At 42.4% G+C, this 15,402-nt stretch overlaps 1 protein-coding gene across 2 annotated transcripts in view; it reads right to left on the bottom strand.

Annotated features, from left to right (window-relative positions):
• The window catches only part of SORCS3 (sortilin related VPS10 domain containing receptor 3), a 654,973-nt gene that overhangs the window by 123,340 nt on the left and 516,231 nt on the right, over nucleotides 1–15,402 (bottom strand). For both annotated transcript variants that reach the window (XM_004020175.5, XM_060404717.1), the window contains exons 8-9: nucleotides 13,521–13,610; nucleotides 1,169–1,348 (exon numbers count right to left, since the gene is read on the bottom strand). In XM_004020175.5, coding sequence (XP_004020224.2) covers nucleotides 1,169–1,348; nucleotides 13,521–13,610 — 270 coding nt within the window. The remainder of the gene's footprint in view (nucleotides 1–1,168; nucleotides 1,349–13,520; nucleotides 13,611–15,402) is intronic.

The raw sequence follows: 15,402 nt of genomic DNA, 5'->3' as shown, positions 1-15,402 counted from the left end.
TAAAATAATTGGGATCTTATATATTTCCATCACTGTTAGTAAATGAGCAACCAACTTAGATACCAGAGTAGGGGATCCTGGAACTTTGACATGAGAAGCTCAGAAGAGACCACTGTAAAGCAGAAGTCCATGCACCCACCTCTCTGTTTTGACAGCCACTCCCACTTCTCAAAGGGGAAAAGTCACATGGAAGCAGCTTCTGCAAGCAATCTGCAGCTACCACCCCCAAGAGGCAACTGTGAATGAACGACCTCCACCAGCACAGTATTTAGGGGTCTGACCACAAGTTACTAGTAAATGTTGGAGATAATGAGACATACCTACTTTGCTAAAATCAATCCATCTAGTTGAAGTAGTCAGTCAAGCACTTTCACTGAGAAAGATCACATACATTGTTACTAGAAGTACAGACATACAATATATCATTAGGGTTACTGAAACAATTAGGTTGCTTTCTTAATATAGTCTCTAAATGGAGTCACTTAGTTTCCTAGATAAATTATTCTTTAACTGGTGTGTGTGTATATATGTATATCTATAGATAGATAGATATAAACCCAATGAAGGTTATCATATTTAAAAATAGGAAAATTTCAGTGTTAAGTCAAGGCCAGTTCTTTCCCATACATAGGTGTTGGCATCTGGTAGCATTTTAGAGGAACCTTCACTCCTACCACTGATATTTGCTTTCTTCTCTTATAAAGTTGCTCATAAAACATGATTTTCCAAATAATTTAAAGCATATAAATAGTACTAATCCCTCCACCTAGAGTTCATATAAAGAAGCACAGATTTGAAAAGGGTACTTCAGAGATCACTGATGTCAAGTACCTTCACTTCTGGCCTAAAATCATGCTATATTTAAGACATCGACTCTAGCTACCATTTGTTGAAGGCTTATTGAGTCAACTACCACACAAGGTGCTTTACAAAAATTACCCCTCATTCTCACAATAATTTTATTAGATAGATGTTTTATCCCCATTTTACAGGTGAGGGAATTGAGGCACAGAGAAGTTAAGTCCCTTGCCCCAAATCACAACGGCTAAGTACACACACAGCTGATATCTGAACTCAGAACTTTATGACTCCAATGCTTGTGTTCATATTGTTAGAACTCATGAAAAAGAGAGACAGATTCAAGTGCAGGATAATGTTGGCTACATACCTCATACAATTCAATAATGATGTTTCCCATCAGACCTCGGCTGCTCTTAATGTTCTCCATGGCCAGCGTGAAGTAGATCCCGCGTGTGTCTGAGATGTAGAGGTTGTACGTGTCATTCTGGTTCCACTCCTGGACCGCTGCAAACACTTGGTTCTCATTGGTACTAATGATGTGCATGTCCTGGAAGAAGATGGAAAGCCCGTAAGGCAGCAGATCTCCATATCACCGTGCCCACTGGGACCCAGAGTAATTACCATGACTTATGAAATGGCTGAGGAAAAGCTTGAGTTATAGGCAATGTTAAACAATTCTGTGTTGGGCGAAGGCTATAAATTATGAGCTTCGTGATTTCTGCTCCTTGCTAAGTGACAGTAAGATGGGTGTAAGGGGCTTTGGTGGGTATCATTTTCCATGGCTTCAGGGGATTTATCCACTTTCATTTTTTATTTTTATAACTGAAAAGTGGTGTTAGCGCTAACAGAGACATACAATCTTGCGTGAGGAAACCCACACATGAAAAAAAGACAGGGCCTCTCCCTTCACTCCATCTTAATTTATGGTTTCAACATTTCTAGGATAGTGGTTTTCATGCCTTTCTTGGGAATCTTCAGATGAGGATTGGAAGAAGGGTGGCCCAGAGGCACAGCCAATGGGTGGGGCTCTGGGTTTCCAAATCTGTTTCAAACATACCAGCACTACTTAGATTTGTTATATCATGGAGTTCTGTGTAATGTTTTAGGAGTAAAAGGTTACGGGGGAGGGGGGAGGGGAAGGGTTCTACTGCTAATAGAATAATATTTGAAAACCACAGATTATAGAGGAAAGGATATTTAACCTTGAATTCAGAGTTCTGGGTCACAATAGTGTTCTACTATAAGTCAGCTGCATGATACTGAACACGTCAGCTTCCCTGAGCTTCCAATTTCTCACTGAACAGAGTGAAGAGGTTAAGCTAACAATAAAAATAGCTAATATTTGGGCATACTCTAAACACATTATTTCAATTTTAAAAATCCAAATAATTCTACAGTGGAGGTAGCATGATTATTTCCATTTTACTAAGAAATTAAATAAGGCACACAGAGGTTTACCAACTTGCTTCAGATTATATACCTCATAAGTAGCCAAACCATGTTTTGAACCTCTGTGACATGACTCTAACCTAATTGTTAGCTTCTAACTAGTTGTATACATAACTGCTAAACCAGAAGTTGCAAATGAATGACCCGTGAAATGAATGTGAATCATAATTGTTTGGTCTGACTATTATTGTTATTGTTGTTCAGTCACTAAGTCCTATCTGACTTTTCCACAGCTCCATGGATGGAAGCCCACCAGGCTCCTCTGTCCATGGGATTTCGCAGACAAAAATATGGAGGGGACCGCCATTTCCTTCACCAGGAGATCTTCCTGACCCAGGGATTGAACCCACATCTGCTGCACTGGCAGGTGGATTTCTTTACCTCTCAGCCACCAGGGAAGCCCTTGGTTTGACCAAAGCCTCTACCATATACCTGAGAGTGTAGTATTTTAGATGGAGTCAGTACTCATTGAAGTCTTAGCCTTGCATACCCAAAGATTCCTATTGTCTGCTTATATATATATATATTAATGTTACCTTCTTGATCCCTGAAGCCACTTTAATTTGTATTTGTAATTCCTAATTCTAATTGTATTTAGAAATTACTGGGTCATTTCTAAAATCATTTCTAATAATTCAGAATTCAAAATAGTTTTCAAAACCCAGTTTGCATACTGTCAGAAGGAAATGTTGACCTGGATAAACATTTGACAAAACAAGAGTAATTTTTAAAATGAATAACTATGAATATACAAGTGTATATGCCAAGGAGTAATAGCATGCTGGAAAAGCAAAAGAGAGGCATCCTTGTCACTGATGTGGGAAGCACAGTGACAGGGACACAGGCGAGTGAACTAACAGTAAGTAAACAAGTAGGCTGGATCTAGCCTTTACCTTATTTGACCCACCTTTCCCAGAAATGGTTTCAACAAAACAGGAGCAGCCATGCCTATAATATCAGAACCATGGAGAGCTCCTCCGAGAGGATTTTTCAAAAGAAGCAAACATTTGATTTGGACAGCTGGGAGGTGGGGAAAGTAAGAAAAGGAGTCCTGGATCTTTTTTATTGGAGATCCTCTGTGAAATCTCAGCCTCTAGCCTTGGACTTCCGAGGTCACCTTGACTAAGACCTCACTTGCTCTGCTTGTTCGTGTTTACACACCTTGTAGAGTTGCAGGTTCCTGCTGAGGTGCTTGAAAATGGAAATGAGGCTTACTCTTAAAAACCATCTGATGAAGTCATGTTGTGCTGGTGTGGAATGAAAGCCCAGGAACCCAGTAGGAGGGGAAATAGCAGCTGCAGGAAATTCGGATTAAATTCACTTACCCTGTTAAAAATGCAATAGAAATGCTTGGCTTTCCCCAGATGTTTTGGTCATAAAAATGAATGCGCTAAGTTATTTTAGACTAAACTAATGTAAAAGAAGTGTTGGGCAGGGGGGTGGGGCAAGGAAACAACTTAAAACACTGGGGCACGGTCAGAATTAGAAGCAGCCAGATTTGCTGTGAGTACATCTTAGACCTGCTCTGGGACCGTGTCACCTGGTGAGCAGTAATTCCAGGCTCCAGGATGAGGGACTACTCTCTACTATATAGAGTTATGGGATTTCTGCTTGAGAATTCCTTAGCTAATCAAAGTCACTTAGCTTTGATTAGTACATTACCAAGATTTGAGCCTAAGACTACCTAGAGAGGTTAAACTCCTTACCAATGGGTGTATAATGCAGTGTGCATCGGTCTGACCTGGAGCTCCTGATAGCATGCAGACTCATGCGACCCAATGCCTGAGATTCAGATTCAGTGTGTCTGGTGTGGAACCTTGGGTTCTACCACCTGAACAACCCTCCAGATGATGCTGGTGCATGCAATTTGGGGCATCAATTTTTGAAAAACTCGGAACGATGTGTCCCCTCTCTTAACAAGTCTTAGAGTTGAACAGGGGTCAACCAAGAATCAGAATATTAAGTCTTCCAGAAAAACAACAACAAAAAAGCATTGTTACTTAAAACTGGCCCAATAGGAATATGAATGACAATAAAATTTCTTTCTTTCATCTTGCTACCCTAATCTAATTTCAAAGCATGTGTCACTTCCTTATTTAAATGATTATAAATAACACTTCCCCTACATCCTCCCAATACAGTCACTAGGAAGAATCATAGTTGCTTTTTGAAAAATCTAAGCTTACAACTTCCTGCTGCTGCTGTTAAGTCACTTCAGTCATGTCTGACTCTGTGAGACCCCGTAGACTGTAGCCCACCAGGTTCCACCATCCCTGGGATTCTCCAGGCAAGAACACTGGAGTGGGTTGCCATTTCCTTCTCCAATGCATGAAAGTGAAAAGTGAAAGTGATGTTACTCAGTCATGTCAAGACTCTCAGCGACCCCATGGACTGCAGCCTACCAGGCTCCTCCACCCATGGGATTTTCCAGGCAAGAGTACTGGAGTGGGGTGCCATTGCCTTCTCCGTTCAGCTTCCTAGATGAACAATAATAAAAATACCTCTGTGTTATTGAAACATTTTATTTAATCTGGGCCCAATATAACTTCATTCTTGTGCCAAACACCATAATAAATACAGAGAAGAATAAAACGTAGGTCCTGACTTCAAGAAGATGCCCACTTGGTGGTGGAGATATCACAAACTTGTGTAGCCTTTTGTGAACTTGACTAAGGACTACAATAGACATCCCGAAAATGGTGAAAGGAGTACAAAGGCTTAGAGGTGAGAGAGAGGGTGGAGCATTCATGGGATTGTATGGAACCTAGAAGAGCCTGAAGGCCATTTTTTGCTGCGGAAGATGAAGATAGAGAGTGGGCACATTACTAGGGGTTCTGCATGGCACAGTGAAGTTCTACCCTGAAGAGGGTACAAAGTTGACATAAGATTTGAAGCAGAAGGAGAAGATTAGAGTTGGTCAATGCATAGATTTTGTTTAAGATGATCAAATTCTTTACATGATGATATTCAGTGTGGAAGCACTGTGAAGAGTGGATTTAAATGGGGCAATGCTAGAGGCAAGGAGAAGGCTTAAAAGGTCATGGCAACCTTCTAGGCAGGAGTGTACAAGGGCTGAACTGAGGAAGTAGATTCTCTATAAAAACCCTATGGAATGAACTGCTGAAGTAGTAAGGAGGTGGCATCTACAGGGGCTAAGGCAGAAGGCCATACCTTTAATATCTCAGATATCTGAATTGCAAAATTTTCTATTTTTTCTTAGAGTATTCATTACAATCAAGATTAATAATCACTTCTATAATTATTTGTGTGATGTCTGGCTCTCTCTAGACTCTAAGCTCCCAGAGAGCGGAAGCTATGTCTCTCTTTTTTATTAGTCTATTTTTAGCACTTACCAGAGTATCTCGGAGAAGGCAATGGCAACCCACTCCAGTACTCTTGCCTGGAGAATCCCATGGACAGAGGAACCTAGTAGACTACAGTCGATGGGGTCGCTAAGAGTCGGATATGTCTGAGCGACTTCACTTTCACTTTTCACTTTCATGCACTGGAGAAGGAAATGGCAACCCACTCCAGTGTTCTTGCCTGGAGAATCCCAGGGACAGGGGAGCCTGGTGGGCTGCCGTCTATGGGATCGCACAGAGTTGGACTGATGCGACTTAGCAGCAGCAGCAGCAGCAGACCATCTAGCGTGTGGTAGACATCCAACACAGCCTCCTGAGTAAATCAATGAAGTAAGTAAACGTGTGAGGAGGAGGAGACATAAAGGACCAAAGGGAGAGACTCTGAGCTCAGTTGTTGAATGGGACCTTGAAGGGGAGGTACCTCTAACAGGCAGTTAACAATGCCGTTCAGAATTTAATGCACAGATGCGCACAGGAGCTGTGGATACAGAACTCATTGGTATGAAGAGAAGGAATGAGGTCACTCAGGAACCATGAAGGATGCAAGGAGAACTTAAGAACATCAACATTTTAAGGATAGCAAGGGAAGGGGATCCAGGAAAGGAAATCAGGAAAAACAACAACAACAATAACAACACTGCCAAAGGGAATCTACACACCAAAAATTAATTTTTCTCCCACCAATGTCAGATGCTCCAGGGAGGTTAAAAAAAAAAAAAAAAAAACAGAAAAAGATAAAGATATGGAGATGTCTGGTTGGATTTGGCACGTAGGCAGTAACAATGGCTAACAGATTTTTAGTGGAATAGTGGAGAGATGGATGTGGGACAGCTAAGGAAAACTAGCAGCAAGTTCAAGAGTGAATGAAAGGGAGAAAAGAGGTTAGAACTACAGATGACTCTTTAGGAAGTAAGGCTGTGACACAGCAAGGAAGGCTAAATCAGCATTTGGGGAAATGCAAACATTAAGGAAATTAAGGAAATTAAGGAAAAGGTTAATATCACTAGCATTATAATAAATTATCTGAACTTATTTCCCCCCTCCTCTTTCATTATTCAAAGTGGGATTAACTGTGGGATTTATGCAAGCAGAACTCAGGAACATCAACATTTTAAGGATGGCAAGGGAATAGGATCCAGGAAGGGAAACCAGAAAAAAAAAAAAAAAAGTGCGGTTTCTACTGTCAGAAACAAACCCAGACTCAGGTAAGGAGAGGTTTTATTTGAAAACACTATTGTAATAGCAAAAGCACTCTGATCAAAATATCTGCAAGCACCCCCAGAGTGAGGGCAGAAAAGAATCACTTGTATTGGGAGAAGTGAAACAAGGCTGGAATGAACTGTGGGGAGTGATGTGAATAGGTAGACAGGAAATTGTTTTCCTTAAGGTCAGGTGATTCTCAGAAGAAAAGTCAGACTTAAGTTTGGTCCAGTTGAATTAACAAGCATTTTATCCAGATTGGTCGGTGGGGACAAATGATTCAGCTAATCACTTACGAGAAAAAGGACAGGAATCTGAGGTCTTGCCAAAGGTAAACGAAAGGAACATTTAAGAGAAGGCAGGGGTGGGGGGGTTTGAGGTCACCATGTTCAGGAACACAAAAGGGCAGGAGGATTTCCTAAACATTGCTGTTTCCCAGGAATCTGGATCTCAAGTCAAGTTCAACATTGTCATCAATGTTCCACATAAAAATAAACCAGCAAAAAACAATTTTTTCTCTTGCAGAAATGACTGTTAGAATAGGAAGTCAAGAATAAGTCCAGAATCTAAGAGACAAGTGGAGGTCTATGAGACTCAGAGTGGTCCAGTGAGGCAAGCAACTCTGAAAGCAAGAGAAGCCTGGGATACGACCCCATCAGGAACTCACCTGGCAGATTAAGAGCATCAGTAGTATTTCCCCTGATCACAAGTGTTGCTTAGACTTGCCCAGCATGTTATGCTTTACCAAAAGCAAGTCATTTGCTGCATCCTCGCAACTTTGCCACATGGTATTATGATGCCCATTTCACAGATGAGAAGACCTGGGCTCATAGATGAGCAGGTGGCAGAGCTGGAAGGAAAGGCCTGCTTTCTGTTCATTCTCTTCATGAGTTCCATTGTCTTTTCCTGAGGCTGCCAGGGCTCCCATCATCTGGCTCCAAGCCCTCTGCTGATGCGTGCTTCTCATGACAGTGGCCTGAGAGCGCCAACTCGATGCCCAGGGGCTGGGTTATGGAGGACGCAGCACAAGGTTGCTGCCCCTAGTAATGCTGCCCATTATTAATGGCCTTCACTTCCTTCCCTGCAAAGCACTCCAAAGCCAAGGAGTGCCCCAGGAGAACATATTGTGAACAGACTGGGAGTGGAAGTGTGAGGGCAATGATGGCAGGGAGCTTTTCTGTGTTTTTGTGTTTAAGCAAGATGCCCAGCAGCAGCTGCGGCACTACATGGAATGGCAACAACTTGCTTAAAAGCCATTTCAATTTTTAAACAATGGAAAGAACCAATCTCCTTCCGCCCACTCTGTCCTCACATCCTAGTCCGAGGTTACAAAAATCCAGGTCAATGCCGACTAATAAAGGGGATCAATAACCATCCAGCTATTTTCACAGCAGCCCTCATATTAATGAGAAGCTGTTCTGGATGAAGTTCCATCAGAGGAGCCGCGTGGATGGTAGTCCATCACAGTAAATTGCCATGGGGCTGCTAGTCATTAATGGAGTGTTCTAGGGTTGTGATCGATGCCAGGCTTCATTTGTTCCCACCTGCAGCCAAACTGCCCAGGGGAGCAAACTGTTTGTTTTCCTGAGAAGGTTAAAAATACATAAAATAGGCATACATAAAGAAACAAAATAGGTGCTACGTGGAGAATGTGGTTTAGAAAGATCCTGAAACTCTTTTCCTGGGCCAATACATGGAAATCACCAGACCGCTGCTAAAGGTCATTCTCATGATCATGAACTTCCCCTTCTTCATGTTCTGCAAGAAGGGTATCTCTTTCCTGCTTGGGTTTAGAATAGCTGATGGGTACATCCTGCAACCATGATCCTATAAAATGGTCCTATAAAGTCAATCACAAAGACATTACAGAAAGTGAGAGATTAATGCCTGTGGCCCCTGGGGCTACTTACTATGATCCCTGCCAACGTCTCCATCTCTTCTATGCAACCCTGCCCCTTAATGTGGCCTTCTAGTTTGTTAAACATATGCACACGTGTGTGCATGCTAAGTCACTTCAGTTGTGTCTGACTCTTTAAACCCTATGAACTGTAGCCCACCAGGCTCCTCTGTTCAGGGGATTCTCTAGGCAAGAATACTGGAGTGGGTTGCCATTTCCTCCTCCAAGGGATCTTCCCAAACCAGGGATCGAACCTACATCTCTTACATCTCCTGCACTGGCAGGCAGGCTCTTTACCATTAGCGCCACCTGGGAAGCCTTGTCTTAAAATAGGGCCAGTGTGTGTATTTTCTACCAGCTTCCTGAACACTTATTTGCAGGGTTAACTCCTCATCTTCCTTGAATCATCTTAAGCATCACTTTCTTAGAAAACTGGCCCTCACTACCCATATTTGGTGAGCTTGAACAGTATGAAAAGGCAAAATGACAGGATACCAAAAGAGGAACTCCCCAGGTCATAGGGTGCCCAATATGCTACTGCAGATCAGTGGAGAAATAACTCCAGAAAGAATGAAGGGATGGAGCCAAAGCAAAAACAATACCCAGTTGTGGATGGGACTGGTGATAGAAGTAAGATCCGATGCTGTAAAGTGCAATATTGCATAGGAACCTGGAATGTCAGGTCCATGAATCAAGGCAAATTGGAAGTGGTCAAACAAGAGACAGCAAGGGTGAAAGTCGACATTCTAGGAATCAGCAAACTAAAATGGACTGGAATGGGTGAATTTAACTCAGATGACCATCATATCTACTACTGCGGGAAGGAATCCCTAGAAGAAATGGAGTAGCCATCATGGTCAACAAAAGAGTCCGAAATGCAGTACTTGGATGCAGTCTCAAAAACAACAGAATGATCTCTGTTCGTCTCCAAGGCAAACCATTCAATATCACAGTTATCCAAGTCTATGCCCCAACCAGCAATGCTGAAGAAGCTGAAGTTGAACAGTTTTATGAAGACCTACAAGATCTTTTAGAACTAACACCCCCAAAAGATGTCCTTTTCATTATAGAGGACTGGAATGCAAAAGTAGGAAGTCAAGAAACACCTGGAGTAACAGGCATATTTGGCCTTGGAATGTGGAATGAAGCAGGGCAAAGACTAATAGAGTTTTGCCAAGAAAATGCACTGGTCATAGCAAACACCCTCTTCCAACAACACAAGAGAAGACTCTACACATGGACATCACCAGATGGTCAACACCGAAATCAGATTGATTATATCCTTTGCAGCCAAAGATGGAGAAGCTCTATACAGTCAACAAAAACAAGAGCAGGAGCTGACTGTGGCTCAGATCATGAACTCCTTATTACCACATTCAGACTGAAATTGAAGAAAGTAGGGAAAACCACTAGACCATTCAGGTATGACCTAAATCAAATCCCTTATGATTATACAGTGGAAGTGAGAAATAGATTTAAGGGCCTAGATCTGATAGATAGAGTATCTGATGAACTACAGAATGAGGTTCATGACATTGTACAGGAGACAGGGATCCAGACCATCCCCATGGAAAAGAAATGCAAAAAAGCAAAATGGCTGTCTGGGGAGGCCTTACAAATAGCTGTGAAAAGAAGAGAGGTGAAAAGCAAAGGAGAAAAGATATAAGCATCTGAATGCAGAGTTCCAAAGAATAGCAAGAAGAGATAAGAAAGCCTTCCTCAGTGATCAATGCAAAGAAATAGAGGGAAAAAACAGAATGGGAAAGAATAGAGATCTCTTCAAGAAAATTGGAGATACCAAGGGAACATTTCACGCAAGGATGGGCTCAATAAAGGACAGAAATGGTATGGACCTAACAGAAGCAGAAGATATTAAGAAGAGGTGGCAAGAATACACAGAAGAACTGTACACAAAAGATCTTCATGACCCAGATAATCATGATGATGTGATCACTAATCTAGAGCCAGACATCTTGGAAAGTGAAGTCAACTGGGCCTTAGAAAACATCACTGCGAACAAAGCTAGTGGAGGTGATGGAATTCCAGTGGAGCTGTTTCAAATCCTAAAAGATGATGCTGTGAAAGTGCTGCACTCAATATGCCAGCAAATTAGGAAAACTCAGCAGTGGCCACAGGACTGGAAAAGGTCAGTTTTCATTCCAATTCCAAAGAAAGGCAATGCAAAGAATGTTCAAACTACCGCACAATTGCACTCATCTCACATGCTAGTAAAGTAATGCTCAGAATTCTCCAAGCCAGGCTTCAGCAACACGTGAACCACGAACTCCCTGGTGTTCAAGCTGGTTTTGGAAAAGGCAGAGGAACCAGAGATCAAATTGCCAACATCCGCTGGATCCTGGAAAAAGCAAGAGAGTTCCAGAAAAATATCTATTTCTGCTTTATTGACTATGCCAAAGCCTTTGACTGTGTGGATCACAATAAACTGTGGAAAATTCTGAAAGAGATGGGAATACCAGACCACCTGACCTGCCTCTTGAGAAATCTGTATGCAGGCCAGGAAGCAACAGTTAGAACTGGGCATGGAGCAACAGACTGGTTCCAAATAGAAAAAGGAGTACGTCAAGGCTGTATATTGTCACCCTGTTTATTTAGCTTCTATGCAGAGTACATCATGAGAAATGCTGGACTGGAAGAAACACAAGCTGGAATCAAGATTGCCAGGAGAAATATCAATAACCTCAGATATGCAGATGACACCACATTTATGGCAGAAAGTGAAGAGGAACTCAAAAGCTTCTTGATGAAAGTGAAAGAGGAGAGTGAAAAAGTTGGCTTAAAGTTCAACATTCAGAAAATGAAGATCATGGCATCTCGTCCCATCACTTCATGGGAAATAGATGGGAAAACAGTGGAAACAGTGTCAGACTTAATTTTTTGGGGCTCCAAAATCACTGCAGATGGTGACTGCAGCCATGAAATTAAAAGATGCTTACTCCTTGGAAGAAAAGTTATCACCAACCTAGATAGTATATTGAAAAGCAGAGACATTACTTTGCCAACTAAGGTCCGTCTAGTCAAGGCTATGGTTATTCCTGTGGTCATGTATGGATATGAGAGCTGGACTGTGAAGAAGGCTGAGCGCAGAAGAATTGATGCTTTTGAACTGTGGTGTTGGAGAAGACTCTTGAGAGTCCCTTGGACTGCAAGGAGATCCAACCAGTCCATTCTGAAGGAGATCAGCCCTGGGATTTCTTTGGAAGGAATGATGCTAAAGCTTAAACTCCAGTACTTTGGCCACCTCATGTGAAGAGTTGACTCATTGGAAAAGACCCTGATGCTGGGAGGGATTGGGGGCAGGAGGAGAAGGGGACGACCGAGGATGAGATGGTTGGATGGCATCACTGACTCGATGGATGTGAGTCTGAGTGAACTCCGGGAGATGGTGATGGACAGGGAGGCCTGGTGTGCTGTGATTCATGGGGCCCAAAGAGTCGGACATGGCTGAGCGACTGAACTGAACTGAACTCAAACTGTTATGTCACAATGGACCTTGAACTTCTGTGCCTATAACACCTCTCATCCCCACAATTGCTTGTTTACCATCTCTACCAGAATACAAGTTTTATGAAGGTAGGGAATGTCTGTGTCTTATACCACTCTAACCACAAAGCTTAGTTCAATGCATGGCACTGAGTAAAAACCTAAATGGAAAAAAGACAAGATCAATGGGTGAATAAAGAAAGGGGAAAAAAATGAGTGAATATGTGCATGATTATATGAATAAATGAATGGATAAAAGCAACTAGGGGTGGATGGTTATCTATCTTCTTATCTCATAATCCCGTCTACCTCTGTACTCACTTCACTTTTTATGATATGCTTCTTAGCACTGGCTTGGAGATCTAAGTCTTTGTAACTTTACATTTGATATATGTCCAATCTGAGACTTTGCTTCTTTGCCGACTCAATAATGCAACTGAGGCTTTAATGCAATCAAGGCCTGCCCATGTTCACACTGAGGTTCTAAGACCCATCTTCTCCCAGGATCCACTGTTTATAAGGGATGAGGTCCACAAAATAAATGTTATGATTTTCCAAAACAGGAGTTAAAATGCCATGATTCGATATTAACATTATAGTAAATTATTCCTTTTTAATTGCTCATTGTGGCAGAAGGGAATGGAAGTACAAGCAGTGCATTTATACTTAGCATTAAAATGTAGAAAGAAGCATGAAAGACATGGGACTCACCTGTGCACCTTACATATATGTAAGTATATGTAGTCCCAGGGGCCACGGGCATTAATTTCTCATTTTCTGTAACATCTGTAATTGACTTTATAGGACCATTGTATAGGATCACAGTTGCAGGATGTACCCATCAGCTACAGTGTCTCTCTCTCTCTCTGATGTACCCATCAGCTACAGTGTCTCTCTCTCTCTCTCTCAGACACACACACACACACACATATGTGTGTGTACATATAAAGTTTCTACCTAGGCCATTCTGAGTCTGGCCTTCTATTCATCAAACAGGCCCTTGTGAAAGATAGGGACCCACAGAAGAGATTTCAAAGCTAGTGTTCCTTTCACTACCAGTCCTGGGAAATGACCCAAGGTTATACTGTATGTTTGAGTGATAGGAAATCAAAACTCTTGCCTGGATATCCTGCTGGGAGGGGAACACAGAACCCAGATTCACTGACATGAGCAGAGGCCAAACCCCCAGTGGTAAGTCAGGCTGAATGCCTGCTGTCTCCCAGAAAGGGATCAAACCTTCCACAGCCCAACAAGACAGCCTCTCCCTGCTGCTTTGTCTGGAAGGACCCAGGGCAGCAGGTGATGAATACCTTGGGCAGTGAGTACTTGGGCAGCTTTATCTGAGCGAAGGCCTCTCTTCGGTAGGACACGTAGTAGCTGGCTCTTCCACCAGTTGTTACCTGGATCATGGGGAAACACAGAAAGGTCAGATGGGGATACAGATCCAGTGCAAGGTGGAAAGTAGTAGCCTCTCCATCAAAAACCACAGTAGGTTTGTGACAACCTTAAAGGGAATATTCCCTGTTGCCTTTGATCCTCCAACCCCACAGCACCCTAAGTTACTCCCATGTCATAGCACTTAGACAATAAGTGAGCAATTCCAGAAGTCTTTCCCCATGGCTGGTGATATCTGGGGGAGCAGGGGCTCTCTACTTGGTCGCTATGCTCTGAATTCATACACAATAAACATTTTCAACAGAAAACAGATGGAAGCTATTGATATGGGCTATATTCATGATCTACATATTCTATTCTTTTTTTCTTAAACAGTTTTTAATCCATTACCATGATGACATGATTATCAAAGAAACTTTTTTTCTGAATCTGCTCAAAGTTCTTGTTACTTTGCAATTAATTTCACTTCCCATCTGAGCACAATTTTTTCCCCTTTATTTTTACAAATCCATGCACTGAACAGATACTTGTTGATTCTTTCCATATGCAAGTTAATTAAAGGCATCAAAAGTCAAAGAAAGAACTGTGGATTTGAAAATCAGAAATCCAAAGCCTGAATCTTAGTTCTGCTAGTTCATGACTGGCGACGTCAAGGTCTGGAACCTCACTAGAAGAAAGATGGATTCTTAGAGGAACCCAGAAACCACAGCAAGAAATGGTCCTCTGGCCTGCACTTGCTAGAAAGCCTGCCAAATTGCACAGCTCTGCAGATGGCTGCTCTTGGTCCAATTACCCTAACTCAGGGGAGATTAATATTCACAGGAGAAGACAACATAGCCTGTTCAGAGAAAATAGCAGGGAGACAATAGCAACCAGGCTTCTGTGCTGAGGAGGCAATTACTAGGGCCACGGGCTCTGTGCTCACTAAGACCCCAGCACTTGCTGGAGACAGGCCAGTCCCCTAAATCTGCTCCAACCCTGGTGCCCATCCATAGCGGCTGCTGAGAGTGGGAGGTTGTTACATTTCTAGTGAAAGCCACCCATCGCTCCTCACTCTGAGGCATGGCATCTCCTGTGGTTCCTCCTTAACCTCTGCAGATTGGAAGCCCACAAAGCAGGCACCACGAGCTGCCAGGGAGAGCAGATGTTCGAGTCAGTGCGAGGGCAGAGCTGTGAAAAAACCTGGTGCAAAGACTTAGGCTGGAAACCAACAGGAGAGAGCAGCTTTCTCCCTGATGGTCACTGCTCTCTCTATTTTCTAACTAGAATCACTCTTGTCTCGTATTCCAAGACCTTTTTTTTTTTTTTTTCTGGGTAAGACATCTGTTCTAAATCTATGTTGTTCTATGTCGGCTTAGAGGTGGGATGTTGACAGATTAAGATCAATGAGTTCCAGAGAACTTTTTTTTTTCTTTTTAAAATAAATCTCAACTGCACAGAATCTGGTTAAAATGTAACCCTTGGTTCTAAACACAGTCACCATTAATCCTGGCAATTATTTGCTTCTTTAATTTGCTATTTATTTGCTTCTTTAATTTGGTTTTGCTTTTCATTGTAAAACCAACACACGCAAACATACCTGCAAACCCAAGAAGCAGATCAGTAGTTTTGAAGTCTCAGGATGCACCAGCATCACCTGGAAAGCTTGTTAAAACTCAGACTGCTGGGCCCCACCCATGGAGCCTCTGATTCAATCCGTCTGGGTGGGGTCCAAGAATTTCTTTTTCTAATAAGTTGCCAGATGATATTGATGCTGCTGGTCTGGGGACCACACTTAGAGCAGCACAGAAGCAGAAC

This window comes from Ovis aries, chromosome 22 (assembly GCF_016772045.2).
Source record: "Ovis aries strain OAR_USU_Benz2616 breed Rambouillet chromosome 22, ARS-UI_Ramb_v3.0, whole genome shotgun sequence".
Taxonomy (NCBI): domain Eukaryota; kingdom Metazoa; phylum Chordata; class Mammalia; order Artiodactyla; family Bovidae; genus Ovis; species Ovis aries.
Note: the sequence above shows the minus strand (reverse complement) of the source record. Positions and strands in the feature narration are given on the sequence as shown.